Raw genomic sequence first — 16,122 nt, 5'->3', positions numbered from 1 at the left:
TATTTTTTTTTTCATTTTTTGCAAATGCAATATTTGGTTTTGGCTTGTGGTTGCCCTGTTTTTTAAGTATGCTAACCGTTTCCCATAATTGTGTGTTTTAGCCTGATGGTCCTGTAAGTTCAAACACTTCATTACTATATTAAAATTAAGAAGAGAAACATACAAACAAACAAAAAGGGTTATTTACTTCCTAACATCCCTTGCCCACATTTTATGGTTTTGATGACTCTTTTTTATTTTTTTTCTTTTTAATTTTATTTTGTTTGAGGCCTGTTCATGGTTAAATCTGTATGCTGGCTTAGTTGAGTGACTGCTTTCTGATTGCGGTTTCCTCAGTCCTAATTCTTCCTCTTCTTCTTTTTTTTTCTTTTCTTTTTTCTTCCCTTTCCTTCCTTTCTTTTTGGTTTAGAGAAGCCCTTTCAATATTTCCTTTAACCTGGGTTTTGTGTTGCAGTATTCTTTAAGTTTTTGTTTGTTGGAAAAAATTTTTATTTCCCCTTCTATTTTAAATGATATTCTTGCTGGATAGAGTATTCTATTCTATTTTTTCCTTTTAGCACTTTAAATATCTCTTGCCATTCCCTCCTGGCCTGTAGTGTTTCTGTAGAGAAATCAGCTGATATTCTTATGGGGGTTCCCTTGTAGGTAACATTCTGTTTTTCTCTTGCTGCCTTTAGGATCCTCTCTTTATCACTAATTTTTGCCATTTTTATTATGATGTGTCTTGCTGTGGGTCTATTTGAGTTCAGTTTGTTTGGGGCCCTCTGTGCTTCTTGTATCTTGAACCCAGCATCCTTTAGATTTGGGAAGTTTCCATTGATAATTTCTTCAAATATATTTTCCATCCCCTTATCTTTTTCTACTCCTTCTGGAATTCCTATTATGTGTAGATTGTCCTGCTTTATATTATCCCATAGGTCTCTGATATTGCTTCCCTGTTTTTTGATTCGGTTTTTTGTCTGTTGACCCGATTGAGTGATTTCCATTATTCTATCTTGCATATCCCTGATTCGTTCTTCTGCATTATTCATTCTGGTTTTTACTGTCCTTAGTTCAGTTTGCATCTCTGCAAATGAATGTTCTAGTTTTTCTTGGCTCCTCCTTATATTTTCTACTTCCTTTCTGAAGGTATCTGCATTACTGTTCATATCTTCTCTTAATTCCTTCAGTATTTTCACTATTTCTCTTTTGATCTCCAGGTCTGTCAGACTGCCGAGATCTGTTTCATTGTTGACTGTTTTAGGTGGGTTTTCCCGTTGGTTTGACTGGGGGTGGTTTCTCTGCTTCTTCATCTTGCTTGTTGTTTTCTTTCTCCTGAGGGAGTTGTACTCTCCATGATTGGGCAGTGTTTGTCTTGTCTCTGCCGTGGAATATTTCCTGAGGGCTAGCGTTGTTGGTCAATCTTTTTTGAGGCAGTGTGGCTTTTCTGGAGTGTTGATGGGGCTAACAGTGTTTCTTTGAAGCAAAGGAGGGCTTCCTGAGGGCAGTCAGGACTGGGAGGTCCACACCACGATGGTAGCAGATTTCACTTGGTCATGCAGAGCTTGCTCTGGTGTTTTTAGGCTGTGGGGTTCTTGCAGGGGGTTGGCAGTGTTGGGCAGCTGTTCCTCAGGAGTACAGCACCCCCTGGGGGCTGGAGCAGCTATCTGGGTCACTGAGAACCTAAGAGGCTCTTCCCTAGGGCAGCCCAACTCAGAAGGCTGGCCTGAGAAAGTAGGCAGATCTTTTCACCGTCTGGCCAAGCTTGTTGCAGCTTTTCTGGGCTGCAGGGGCTCTTCCAGGGGGCTGGTGGTGCTGAGCATCTATTCCACAGCAGTGGGGCACCCCCTAGGGGCTTGGGCCGGTAGCAGGGCCACTGGAAACCCTAGAGGCTCCTCCCCAGGGCAGCCCGACTCAGAAAGACCGTCTGAGATCTTTTCCTGGCTTGGCCAGGCTTGTTGCAGCTTTTCGGGGCTGTAGGGGGTCCTGCCTGGAGCTGGCAGTCCTATGCAGCTGATCCACTAGGGCACCCCCTGGGGGCTTGGGCGGGTAGCAGGGCCGTTGGAAACTGAAGAGGCTCCTCCCGGGGGCAGCCCGACTCAGAAAGACCATCTGAGATCTTTTCCTGGCTTGGCCAACCTTGTTGCAGCTTTTCTGGGCTGCAGGGGGCCCTGCCTGGAGCTGGCAGTCCTATGCAGCAGATCCACTAGGGCACCCCCTGGGGGTTTGGGAGGGTAGCAGGGCCGCTGGAAACCGAAGAGGCTCCTCCCCAGGGCAGCCGGACTCAGAAAAACCTTCCGGGAATTAGGCAGGTCTATTCACTGCCTGGCTAGGCTTGTTCTAGCTTTTCTGGGCTGCAGGCCTTTTCTCGGGGGCTGGTGGTGTTTGGTGCTACTCTGCGGAAGTGTAGCCCCTCCAAAGGGCAAGCAGGCCTGTGCAGGGACAGCCCCCGCGGTGGTAGGCTTCAGGCAATTGTTGAGGCCAGCCCTCCTGGATGGCAGGCAGCCCCAGGTTCGGCGAGAGTGCAGGGGGTGGTGGGGGTGGGGGGAGGGGATACACTGGGAAGCACAGCTTTCAGCTAGCTAGTGGGCCTGTAAGCTTGCTGTGGCGTGGGGGGTATTCTATGGGGACCCTCCCCTTCTTCTCTCCCCTCCCCAGCACGGGCACAGACCAGGCTCTTTTCCCAGGTTCCCTCTGATACGGCTTTCCACTTCCCTGCCCCTAGAGTATTGCTCCCTTCCTCTGCAACAGCTTTGTTTTCTAGTCTCCCAGGCAGTCTCTGCCCAGTCAAATGGTTTCTAGACCTCCCAAGCCGTTTCCGCTCTGCCCTGCCCCCCCAGCCCGGGGACTATCCTCTGGAGCCTAGGTCTCGGTGTCCAGCCCCCACCCAGGAGTCCCCCTGCCCTTTCTCGGCGACCAACCTTCGGAGGTGAGGTCTCGGTGCCCAGCTCCCACCCAGGTGTCCCCTGGCCCTTTCCCGGGGACTAACCTCTGGAACCGAGGACTCAGTGCCCAGCCCCCACCCAGGCGTCTCAATTTTTGGTGACTGTGCCTGTAGTTCAAATGGTCCGTTCGGTTATTGATCGGCTTTTCCGTACTCCAACTTACTGATACACTCTTCTCTGCATCTGGAGATTCCTCCGGTTCGTTTGATCTTTCCCCCGTGTAGGTGACTTTCCAGGGTGCGGGATCCCTTTCTCCTCCTCAGTTCCCTTTCGGGAGCGCCTGTCCCGCTCGGATTCACCTTCTCTCACTCTCCTCTTTTCTCCCGTTCTGCCCAGTAATGTCACAAACTTCTTGCCGTTATTGGAGTTTAGGTTCTTCTGCCAGCGATTGGTTGCTGTTCTGTGCGAGTAATTTATTCTGTAGATGTGCTTTTTTTTGTTGTGTTTGTGGGAGAGGGTTAGCGTGTCCCTCTACTCCTCCGCCATCTTGTCTCCCCCATCAACTAATTTTAAAAGACAACTGTACAGTAGAAAAAAAAAAGGTATTTGGGAAATAAAAGTAAAACAAAATTAAAAAAAGAATATACAATCAAGCATTCCCTGGTGGCCCAGGAAGTTAAGAATCCAGGATTGTCATTGATGTGACTCAGATTGCTGCTTTGGTGCAGGTTTGATCCCTGGCCCAGGAAATTCTACAGCCAGCCATGGACAAAAAAAAAAAAAAAAAAAAAAAAAAAGGAAAAAAGACATGTAAATCAACCAACATCATACAGGAGATTCACAAAAGAAAAGTCAAAAACCATATGATCATCTCAGTAGATGCAGAAAAAGCATCTGACAAAGTCCAAAATTCATTCTTAATCAAAACTCTTACTGAAGTGTGTATAGAGGGAACATTCCTTAACATAATCCAAGTCATTTATGCCAAAAACACAGCAAATATAATACTCAATGGAGAAAAGCTGAAAGCCTTCCCACTAAAATCTGGAACAAGACAAGGATGCACACTCTTCCCACTGCTATGCAACATCATATTTGAAGTCCTAGCCACAGCAATCAGACAAACAAAAGAAATAAAAGGCATCCAAATAGGAAGTAAAGAGGTAAAACAGTCACTGTATATATGCAGATGGCATGATGCTAAGGACTCAACTCAAAAACTAATTGAACTGATCAACAAATTCAGCAAAGTAGCAGGATAGAAGATTGACATTCATAAATCAGTCACATTTCTAAATACTAACAATGAAATATTAGAAATAGAATACAGAAATACAATACCAATAAATCTGCACCCAAAAAAATCAAATACCTGGGAATACACCTGACCAAGGAGTTGAAAGACTTATTTTCTGAGAACCATAAAACAGTAATCAAGGAAAATAAAGAAGATGTAAAGAAATGCAAAGATATTCCATGCCCCTAGGTTGGAAAAAATAATATTGGCAATACTACACAAACCAATCTACAGATTCAATGCAATCCCTATCAAATTATCCATGACATTTTTCACAAAACTGGAACAAACAATTCAAAAATTTATAGGGAACCACAAATGACCCAGAATTGCCAAAGCAATTCTGAAAAACAAAAGCCAAGCAGGAGAAATCTCTCTCCCAGACTTCAGGCACTATCATAAAGCCACAGTCATTAAGATAGTGTGGTACTGATATCAAAACGGACATAGAGACCAATGGAACAGAATATACAACCCAGAAAAAAAAACCCTGACATCTTTTGTCAATTAATGACAAAGGAGGCAAGAATATAAAATGGGAAAAAGACAGTCTTGTCAGCAAGCATTGCTGGGAAACCTGGACACCTGCATGCAAATCAGTGAAACTAGAATATACCCTCACACCATGCACAAAAGTAAACTCAAAATGGCTGAAAGATGTAAATATGTGACAAGACACCATCAAACTCCTGGAAGAGAACATAGGCAAAACATCCTCTGACATCAACCTCATGAATATTTTCTCAGGTCAGTCTCCCAAAGCAAAATAAATAAACCAAAAATAAACCAATGTGACCCAATCAAACTGGCAAGCTTTTGCTCAGTAAAAAGTAAACAAAAAGACAATTTATAGAATGGGAGAAAAGTTTCCAATGATACAATAGACTAGGGCCTAATCTCTAAAATTTACAAAAAACTAATACAACTCAACAGCAAAAAAGACAACAATTCCATGGAAAAATGGGCAAAAGACCTGAATAGACATTTCTGCAAGGAATATATACAGATGGCCAGCAAACACATGAAAAAATGCTCACCATCCCTGATCATTAGAAAATGCAAATAAAAACTACCATGAGATACCACTTCACACCAGTAAGAATGGCCATCATTAATAAGTCCACAAAGAACAAATGCTGGAGGGGCTGTGGAGAAAAGGGAACTCTTCTGCACTGTTGGTGGTAATGTGTGCTGGTATACCCACTATGGAGAACAGTATGGAGGTACCTTAGAAAACTATACATAGAACTATCTTATGACCCAGCGATCCCACTCTTGGGCATATATCCTGATAAAACTCTCCTTAAAAAAGACATGCATCCACATACTCATTTTAGCACTATTCTCAGTAGCCAAGACATGAAATCAACCCAAATGTCCACTGATAGATGACTGCATTAGGAAGATGTGGTATATATACACAACAGAATACTGCTCAGCCATAAAAAGAAAAAAATAATGTATTTGCAGCAATGTAGATGGAGCTAGAGACTCTCATCCTGAGTGAATTAAGTCAGAAAGAGAAAGACAAATACCATATGATTTCACTTATATCTGGGATGGAATATATGACACAATGAAACTTTCAACAGAAAAGAAAATCATGGACTTGGAGAATTGACTTGTTGCCAAGGGGGAAGGGGAGGGAGTGGGAGGTACTGGGAGCTTGGGGTAAATAGATGCAGAATGTTGCCTTCAGCATGGAATAGAAATGGGATTTCTGTCTAGTATGGAACACATAATGTGAGAAAAAAGATTGTATACATGTAAGTGTAACTTGTTCACCATGTTTACATTTAAATATAAATGTATATATAAAAATGATTTAAAATGTGTATATATACATATGTTATTTAATATATATTTCTACTGTATAAATATGTATATAAATATAAATGTATATATATGTAAATGATTTTAAAAATAATATACAATGATAATAGTAAAGTCTCTTCAATAAATGGTGTTAGGAAAAATGGATATCCATATGTAGAAGAATTAATTTGGAACATTAAATGATTTACAAAATTCATTTTGAAACTGATAAAAATTTTCATATTTGACCAAAAAAATATAAAACCCTTTGAAGGAATGTTCCTTGACATAGGTCCTTGTAACAAGTTCTTGGATATGATGCCAAAAGCACAGACAGCACAATCAAAAGCAGACAAGGGGAAATACATCAAACTAAAAAATTCTACAAAGCAAATGATACAATAGAGTGCAAAATGCTTTAGGGAATAGGAGAAACTATATGCAAAAAGAATGCAATATGATGTTCATCTACAAAAAATATAAGGAACTCCCACAACTCAATAGCAAAAAAACTCCCAAATCACCTGATTTTTTAAATGAGCAAAGGACATTAACAGACATTTCTCTGAAAAATACATACCAATGGCTAATGAGTATATGAAAAAGAGCTTAAATGTTAGTAATCCATCAGGGAAATGCAAATAAAAATAAACATGAGATAACACTTCACAACTGTTAGAATAGTCATTATCAATAAACAAAGCAAAACAAAACAAAATAAAAAGTGTTGAGGATGTGGAGAAACTGGAACCCTTGTACACTATTGAAAGGATTTCAAAATGATACAGCCACTATGGAAAACAGGATGGAATTTCCTCAAAGTATTAAAAACAGAACTACCATATCATCCAACAATACAACTTCTGGGTATTATTCCAAAAGAACTGAAATCGGTATCTCAAGGATATATTTGCAATCCCATGTTCATACAGCATTTTTCTCAATGTCCAACGCAGGCAGACAACCTAATTATACCTTAACGAATGGATAAAGAAAATATGCTGTATACCTACAATGAAATACTACTCAGCCATTTAAAGAAAAGGAAATTCTGGAATATATGACCCCATGGCAAACATGGAAGATGTCATGCTAAGTGAAATAAGCCAGTGACAGAAGGACAAATATTGCATGACTCCATTAATGTGAAGTAGCTGAAAGAGGCACATTCATAGAAACAGAAAGTAGAATGTTTGTCCCCAGGGGATAGGAGGAGGGGAAATGGGGAATTGTTGTTCATCTGGTAAAGAGTTTGTATTAAACCATGAAAAAAGTTCTAGAGACTTGCTGTACAGCAATTGTGCTTATTGTTAATACTGTACCATGCAACTGAAAATATGTTAGAAGGGAGATCTCATGTTACAGTTTTTTAATCACAATTGTTATTAATTTTATTGGAATGTAGTGGCCTTACAAAGTAGTGTTAAGTTCAGGCATACAGCAGGGTAAATCAATTGCACGTACATCCATTCCTTTTAAGATTATTTTCCCATATAGGTTATTATTTTCCCATATAGTAAATTTCCCTGTGCTATGCAGTAGGTCCTTGCTCCCTGTCTATTTTATATACAGTAGTGTGGATATATGGATCCCCACCCCCTTTAATCCCTCAACCATGTTTCCCCTTTGGCAAATATAAATTTTAACCACAATATTAAAATATAATAATACAAGAGGAAAAAAGAGAAGCTCTAAATAAAAGTAGAAAAGAGGAACAGAACCAGATGGCTCAGAAAGTAAAAGACCCTATTTTTGAAAATGTTATGAAAACAACAGCTAATTACACAAAAACATATTGAGATAAGAAGGAATGTATGAGCTAAGGTTTCATATCCAGTCAAAATTACTTTCAGTATGAAAGCCTCTTTCACTATTCAAGTTCTCCTGAGGAACCTACTACAGCAAAAGTTTCAGGAAGCACGATGACTCACCAGACAGCAAATTAAGAACAGGTGAGAAACAGCAAGCATATATTTACCTGTATAACTAGTACTAAATGGAGTGATGTCACCAAGATGGTGGAGAAGCAGATCCCAGCATCCACCTCCCACCCACATAGATCAGCAACTAGACAGCTCTCCACCAACAAAAACAGCTCTGGGAGAGCTCCTAAATCTACTTAAGAGACTTCAGGTTTTCTCTTGCAGCTCAGCGGGCTAAGGATCAGTTGTTGTCACTGAAGCTGCTGGGGCATGGGTTTGATCCAGGTCCTGGGAAATTTCATGTGCCATGGGTGCAGCCTAAAAGAAAGAGAGAAATAAGGGTGGGGGGGACTTCAACAACACAATGAAAAAAAAATACCCTTGAGAATAAAAGCACCAAAAGGGAAGGACAAACAGCTTCGTTTTGCCTGCATCAGCCCATACTCCAGGCTGGCACTGCTCGGTGCCAAGGGGAACTCCCTAGTAGGAAAGAGTTTCCCTCTGAGGAAAAGGAAGAATTGTAAGTGAGCAACTAGCTTCCCTGGCCTTTGGGGACACCAGTTGAGGGTCCAGCTTCACCCGACCCAGAGATCTGCAAAGCTGAGGACATAGAGATTTCTAGGAAGCAGGAAGAAAAATCAAGACTTGCATTATTAGCCTTGTAGTAAGAGAGACCATAGTTCCCAGGGATCTGCCCTGCCAATGACTCCAGCAGCTCTCTCCCCTGAAGAAATCCATGGCTGGCACAGCCACCAAGATCCCCAGCAGATTTCACTAGATTTTGCCCCACATGTATTTACACTTCCTGATGCCAGCCACTTGAGTCCATCTCTGCTGCCCCACCATCCCTGCCATATACAATGGACTATTGCAGCATTTTTCTCCATCGCTTAGATATGGAAAAAAAAACCTAAGTGTCCATTGACTGATTAATAGATATAGAAAATGTAGTGTGTCTGTAGATAGATGATAGATAGATAGATAGATAGATAGATAGATAGATAGATAGATATGGTTATGGGTCTAGAGTTCCACTAATAGGATGATGGAAAAGCTCTGGAGGTAATTGTTCCACAACTGTGTTAATGTACTTAATGCAACTGAACTATACATTTGAAAATGATTATAATGGTAAAAATTATGTCAGGTGTATTTTTTTAAATAGTTTTCTTTTAATGGATGGATTAATAGGTGTGGCTATATGAGCACCAACTAATCAACAAAGAACATTTTTTTTAAGTTTCAACAGAGAACATTTATGTGAAGACCTGGATACTTCTCTTGACCCACTACATTCTCCCCCACCTCTTGGGAGAAGCCCCAGGCTTTATCTATGTGTTTTCATCTGTTTCTTTAGAAATCATTACTAACACGGACTAATTATCTGGGATGCTAAGAAAACCAATGCTATGGTAGCCTGGGTTCTCTTGGACTTCACTGAGTGGCCTCAGTTCCCAAATCAGGGATTGGACCTGGACCACAGTGATAAAAGCACCAAATCCTAACCTCTAGACCATCAGGGAACTCCCTCAATGGAGAGGTCTCTACTTCTCTCCAAGAAAGGTGTTTAAGGAGTTCTCTGGTGTTGGTACCAGGAGACGCTTCTTATCTCCTTGGAGTGACGTCACACGAAGGACAGTCAGGTACTTCCCAGCCCCCACCCAATCACTCAACACCTGATGGATCCTGAAGGTGGCATGTGGTGGATAGTTGGGGATGGATGGATGGCTCATGATTCCAGTGCCAGGGGCTCAATGGAGGGGTCACCTCTTAGGAGGGAGAAGAAAAGTGGCCACTTCAGGAGTTGATAATGTTATATCTAGGCTGAGGCAACAATCACAGGCACTCAATATTGCAGGTATTCACACCTACCTCTGGAATCTGGGGCTTTATCCTTTTATTGGCCTGATCTGAACATTCCTTCTATGCCCCAAGCCCTCCAATCCTCCTCTAGACACCAGGCCAATAAGGCTGAGGAGAAGGTAACCCTGGCTGTCACCATCACTTACCTGAGTAAGTAGTTGGTATCCTCAACTCTATACCTAGAGTATTTCTAACATGGAGTGTGAGAAACATTAAAACCTTCCGATCTGATACATTCATTCTTACCGAGAAGGAAAACTAATGGTCCAATTACATGCAGCAAGAAAATGCAAGGGTTGGGCACAAGAGGGGTTATCTCATCCAGCCCACCCTGCCTCCTGTATTTCTCTGAGGGCTTCAAGCTCCTCCACACACCTTGTTTCCCTTCTCTATTCACAAAATTGAGGGAGGATTGGCTCTGAGTGGTTGAAACTCCAAAGGGATTGACCCTTTCAGAGGAAGAGTGTTTCTTGAGGATGATAAGGGGAAAAAAGTCCAGCTTCTGTCATCCAGAATGTCCCCAAAACTGCCTCCTTGAGGCCTCAACTGGCCCTCAGGAAATAGATCATTTAGGTCAGAATTTAGGTTTGGAAATTTTCTTTACCACTGAAATCTTGTCTTCAAAATTATCCTTTAAAACAAAATCTGTAAGACACATGAAGGCAGAAATTTTCTGGATAAAAAGGAAGAATTCTGGGACTCCTAAGTCTTCCTATTCACACTATGCCTCACTAATGACATGTCCATCACACAGGAGTACCAACCATGGGTTAGAGGAAGAATGGGACAAGAGATTTGCGAAGATTTGAAGCTGTGTCATGGGAGTAGGGGGACAGGTGACAGTGAACACAAATGACACAGAAAAGTGAAGTAATATGCAGTCATTGGCCTTAAACATCTGAAGAGTGACTTGGTGTCTCCTCATTTCTGTGTCCGCAAGACCTCTCGTGACTTCTGGCACTCAGGAAGTGCCTACTTAATGCTTAACAAACCAATCATTCCACAGGAAGGAGAAAAGCAAAATTGTGGTCATTTGTTATAAATGAAGACAGTTAAGAAAGGCTATTGGTTTAGAATGGATAAGCAATAAAATCCTACCAAATAGCACAGGGAACCATATCTCATCTCTTGGGAAGAGACCATGATGGAAGATAATATAATAAAAAGTATATATATATATATGACTAGGTCACTTTGCTGCACAGCAGAAATTGGCACAATGTTGTAAGTCAAATGTAATTTTTAAAATACTAAAAAACACAAAAAGGAAGGCTATTGGAAATGTGAGGTTTAGAATTCTTGACTCCTGGCTTTAACTCCAAAAATATAGATGTGGCTCTTTGGGTTTCCATGAAGTTAGAAGGCAGTGAGTTCTCTGTCTCTAGATGTATTCAAGCCAGATGACCACTGTCAAGGCTATTCTAGGTTTCTTGCTCTGGGTGATGGTTTGAAAAGGATGATCTCTGAATTTTCTTCTGGCTCTTAAATTATTCAGGTCTATACACATTTCTTCAGGCACTTATTGAACACCTATTATGTGCCTGTTTCCTAATGTTTATATACACAAATTGATTAATTAATGTTGTTAAAGAGCAGAAATAGTTAAAGTTTACATTTATAAGAAGCTAATTCTGTGCCATCTAAATTACTAAATTATTTGCATGTGTATTATGATGATCCTAGCTTTTTTCTTTTTCTTCACTTTTTTTTTTTTTTTTTTACAGCCGCACTCCTGGCATAAGGAAGTTCCTGGGCCAGGCACTGAATCCAAGCACAGCAGTGACCTACTTGGCAATGCTGGATCCTTTCATCCACTGCACCAGGCTGGGGATCAAACCCACATCTCCACAGTGCCCTGAGCCACTGCCATCAGATTCTAAATCCACAGTGCCACAGCTGGAACTCCCCTTATAACTACTTGGAAGCACATTCTTTTTAATTCCTGTCTTTATAAATTAAGAAAACTAAGATAAAATGCTTAAGAAGCTCACTTAACTCACTCTGCCAAGAATCAAGGATACATCAATTCTAAACTACTGTCATGACATGTACCTTTTTCTTGTGTGGTGCCATTATTTTTTTCTTTTTCAGCCACACCCAAGCCATAAGGAAGTTCCTAGGCTTATAATCAAATCCAAGTCCCAGCTGTGGCAAAGTTGGATCCTTAATCCACTTCACTGTGCTGGGGATCAAACATGCATCACCACAGAGACAATGCTGGATCCTTAACCTGCTGCACCACAGTGAGAAATCCTGTAATGTCTTTCTTAATACCATCAACTTACATAAAATGAAAAGTTTCATCAAACCAGGAAGAAGCTCTCCTGGTGCCAGAAAGTGATCTGCCCTCTGCTACACCATTCTAGAAAGCCGTATTGTCCTCACCACATACAGCTTAAACAGTTTCACCTTCTAGAGAGTAGTAGAATTTGGAGTTTCATGGAACTCCTTATATAATTGTTACCCAAACTCCCAAATGCATTCCAAAAAATTTTCCCCAAAAGACTAGCACTAGGAACTCCAACTTTTTTTTGGTCTTTTTCTCTTTTCTAGGGCTGCACTGGGACACATGGAGGTTCCCAGGCCAAGGGTCTAATTGGCGCTATAGCCGCTGGCCTATACCACAGCCACATCAACATGGGACCCAAGCCACATCTTTGATCTACACCGCAGTTCATGGCAATGCTGGATCCTTAACCCACTGAACCAGGCCAGGGATCAAACCCACAATGTCATGGTTCCAAGTTGGATTCCTTGGCCACTGAGCCACCACAGGAACTCCAAGGAACACCAACTCTTAACATCACATGGAGACATTAAGATATTCTTTTTTTGGGGGGGGGGCACACCCATGGAATATGGAGGTTCACAGGCTAGTTTGAATCAGAGCTGTAACTTCCAGCCTACACCACAGCTCACAGCAATGCTGGAACCTTAACCCACAGTGCAAGGCCAGGGATCAAACCTGTATCCTCATGGATACTAGTCAGATCCCTTTCCACTGAGCCACCATGGGAACTCCAAGATATTCTGATACTCATTTTTAGGAAACTAGAAGGAGAGAAACCCTGGCCAATATAGAATAGCCTGAGGAGGAAAATTTCATAATTTCTGTCTTTATGGATAAAGGAAATGTAAGCTCAGGAGGGCACTCATGTTCAGTGTAAAAGTGACAGAGACAGAATGGAAAGTCAGACCTTGTATGACACTGAAATCCATAATCTTGTCAACTAGACCCACCACTTGGAACAATTTAGAACTGGAAACTCAAGCCCAGGACACACACCTAATATTCCTTCATGTTTCCTACTTGCAGGAGAGCAATGACAAGAGGAAACCAGACTCACATCACTGAATTCCTCCTTCTGGGACAGACCAGTGACCCCCGAAAGCAGGCATGGCTATTTGCCAGCTTCCTGGCCATGTACCTAGTCAACATGGCTGGCAACTCAGTCATCATTGCAGCCATCCAGGGGGATGCTCACCTCCACACCCCCATGTACTTCTTCTTCTCCAACCTGTCTTTCGTGGACATCTGCTTTACAAATGTCATTGTGCCAAGTTTGCTGGCAAACATATTGAGCAGGGGAAAGAAGGTCCCCTTTGCCCAGTGCCTCACACAGATGTATCTTTGTGACCTGTGCGATCACTGACAGCTTCCTCCTGGCTGTCATGGCCATTGACCGCTATGTGGCCATCTGCAACCCACTGCATTACACCACAACCATGGACCCCAGGCGCTGTCTCCTGCTTGTGATCACATCCTGGCTGGTGTTCCACCTCCACTCGCTCACCCACACCATCCTCATGGCCCGCCTCTCCTTCTGTGGGCCCAACATCATCCACCACTTCTTCTGTGATGTCCAGCCACTGCTGATGCTCTCCTGCTCGGACACCTCTGTCAATGAGCTCTTGGCCTTCACAGAGGGCTCCTTTGTGATCATGAGCCCCTTCCTCCTCATCATTGTCTCTTATGTGTGTATCACCCATGCCGTTCTGTGGGTTCCTTCCGGGAGAGGCAGGTTCAAGTTCTTCTCTGCCTGTGATCTCACATCACAGTTGTGACATTGTACTATGGAACAGCCACCTCAGTGTACATCTGCCCCTTGTTCACCTACTCAGTGACACAGGATGGTGAGGTCACTGTCATTTATACTGTGGTAATCTATAGCCTTAGGAACAAGGACCTGAAACAAGCTTTAAGGAAGCTGGCCGGGAGAAAAGAACAAACAATAAAGACTTTATGGCAAAGTAGTCTGAAATTACATAAATATCTCATCCTTCATCAAATGTCTTCCCATCTATTCATTTACCTATCTTGGTATCAAATTATTCTTTTACTTTAGCCAGTGAGTTATACTTGCTATACCTGTATCCTTTCAATATGTTCCCACAATTCTTTGAGAAATTTTGTATCACATCAAGACGTTCCAGGAGCTCCAGTTGTGGCTCAGCAGTTAACAAACCTGACTAGCATTCATGAGAATGTGGGTTCGACCCCTGGCCTTGCTCTGTGTCTTAGGGATCAGGCATTGCGGTGAGCTGTGGTGTAGGTAGCAGACATGGCTTGGATCTAGCATAGCTGTGGTTGTGGCATAGGCCATCTGCTACAGCTCCAATTTGCCCCCTAGCCTGGGAACGTCCATATGCTGGAGGTGCAGACCTAAAAGACAAAAAAAAAAAAACAAAAACAAAAGTTGTTCCAGACTTGTACTTTCTCTGCTCCAGTCCTGGATTTCCTTAAAATCTGGCTTCCCCGCGTGGATGCCAGCTTCAGCCTACTCAGACACAGATAGTACATGCTAATTTAATTCTAGCCCCTTTGGGGATCTGACTCTCCTCTCTAGGATCAACTTCACACAGATGTCCTTCTCACCCAATGCTGTTTTCCCCTCAGGTATGGGTACCCTCTTACCATATTTCTTCTCTGATTCGCCATCCTGTATCTTCCTGAACCCCTCCCACTGGCCTCCCCCTTTGATGGAAGCCCTCTTGCTCATCTTACATGGACTCCCACATCTCATGGCAGGTTGTCCTCATCTTGGAAATCCTCTGCCTTTGTTCAGGCTCTATCACCCTATACCAGGCTGTCGTTTGCATAGATGTTATCTGCACTCTGCCTGGACTCTGTATTAGTCTGGGTGCTACAGAGAAACAAAAACACAAGGATACCGACATCTAGATATGAAAATAGGGATCTGACTTATATGACTATGGAAGCTGAGCAGTCCCAAGATCTTCCATTGGCAAGTCAGAGAGACAATGGTAGAGTTCCAGTTTGAGTCTGAGTCCAAAGACAGGAGAAGACCAGTGTCCCATCTTGAAGACAGGATGAGAGGGCCCTCTGCCTGCCTGTCTCACTTCTCCCTTACTCAGGATTTTTGGTTTATCCAAGCCATCAGTGGAAACTCATGAGCTACCTGCTTTACCACCACAGACTAAGACACTTGGTCTACCTCTTGTGGTAGAAATCTGACTTCTGTCCAGACTCGCTTATTCATATTTAGCAGCACTGGGACTTGTCCACAGGTCTGTGATTGTCCTCATCTTGTTCTCTTGTCATGGTGGAGACTGGATGATCCTCAACCATCGCAAACATCTCCTTTGTGCTTTTCAAGACGAGCTGCTCTAGTCTCCCTTCGACCTTTCACTCATCTGGTTTACAGCTCATTTGCTAAGCAGGATGGCAGACAAGTCTAGAGCCTAACAAACAGTTAAGCATTTATTAACCTAAGTTTTTAATCCTTTCTGAGGTATTCTAATTTATACTGACTCAGAAGAATGACTTTGTGTAGATTGTAGCTTCAGTTTGGTCTCAATCCCTGGCCCAGGAACTTCCATAGGCCATGAATGTGGCCAAAAAAGGGGGGTGAGGAGATTGAGATGAAAAGAGAGTAATACATGACTTATGTTCACATCTTCTCATTGCTTGAGACTAAGTCAAAAGGCCTTCTCCAGCTGAAACAGTAGCGGAAATTCTGATTATAATTTGTACATCCTGTATTCATTCTAAAGGCCAACAAGGAGAAGGGGGATTGGATTGAGTCCTGGGTGCCCCAACCCACAGTGTCTGTTTCATCCCACTTTGATGGACCCTTCTCCCACCACCGAGCTTGTGATCTCTCAGGGGAGTTGAGACAGTAGCATAGGCAAGAGCATATAGAGTGGGGAGGGAGTCTCCATGTGACTGTGGAGAGAAGCCATCACTACATGAATCCAAGGAGGTACCAAATGAATCAAATCTAAAGGTGAGCAAATTCGTAAGCAAATATGGTAAGCTTTCATATAAGAGGAAGAATAGAAGTGGCGAGCAAAGATAGAGAGGCTCTGTAGTTAAGTGATGCCAAGGGAATGGCACATA

General features: G+C 42.4%; 1 protein-coding gene across 1 annotated transcript; it reads left to right on the top strand.

Annotated features, from left to right (window-relative positions):
- Nucleotides 1-13,084: 13,084 nt before the first annotated feature.
- Nucleotides 13,085-15,905, top strand: LOC125120908 (olfactory receptor 1468-like). The gene is given in 5 exon segments (XM_047769281.1): nt 13,085-13,389; nt 13,391-13,803; nt 13,806-14,012; nt 14,609-14,658; nt 15,777-15,905. Coding segments are annotated over 5 exon segments (1,104 nt in total).
- The last annotated feature ends 217 nt before the right edge of the window (nt 15,906-16,122 follow it).

The sequence above is a fragment of the Phacochoerus africanus genome, chromosome 2 (genome assembly GCF_016906955.1).
Source record: "Phacochoerus africanus isolate WHEZ1 chromosome 2, ROS_Pafr_v1, whole genome shotgun sequence".
Classification (NCBI taxonomy): Eukaryota; Metazoa; Chordata; class Mammalia; order Artiodactyla; family Suidae; genus Phacochoerus; species Phacochoerus africanus.
Note: the sequence above shows the minus strand (reverse complement) of the source record. Positions and strands in the feature narration are given on the sequence as shown.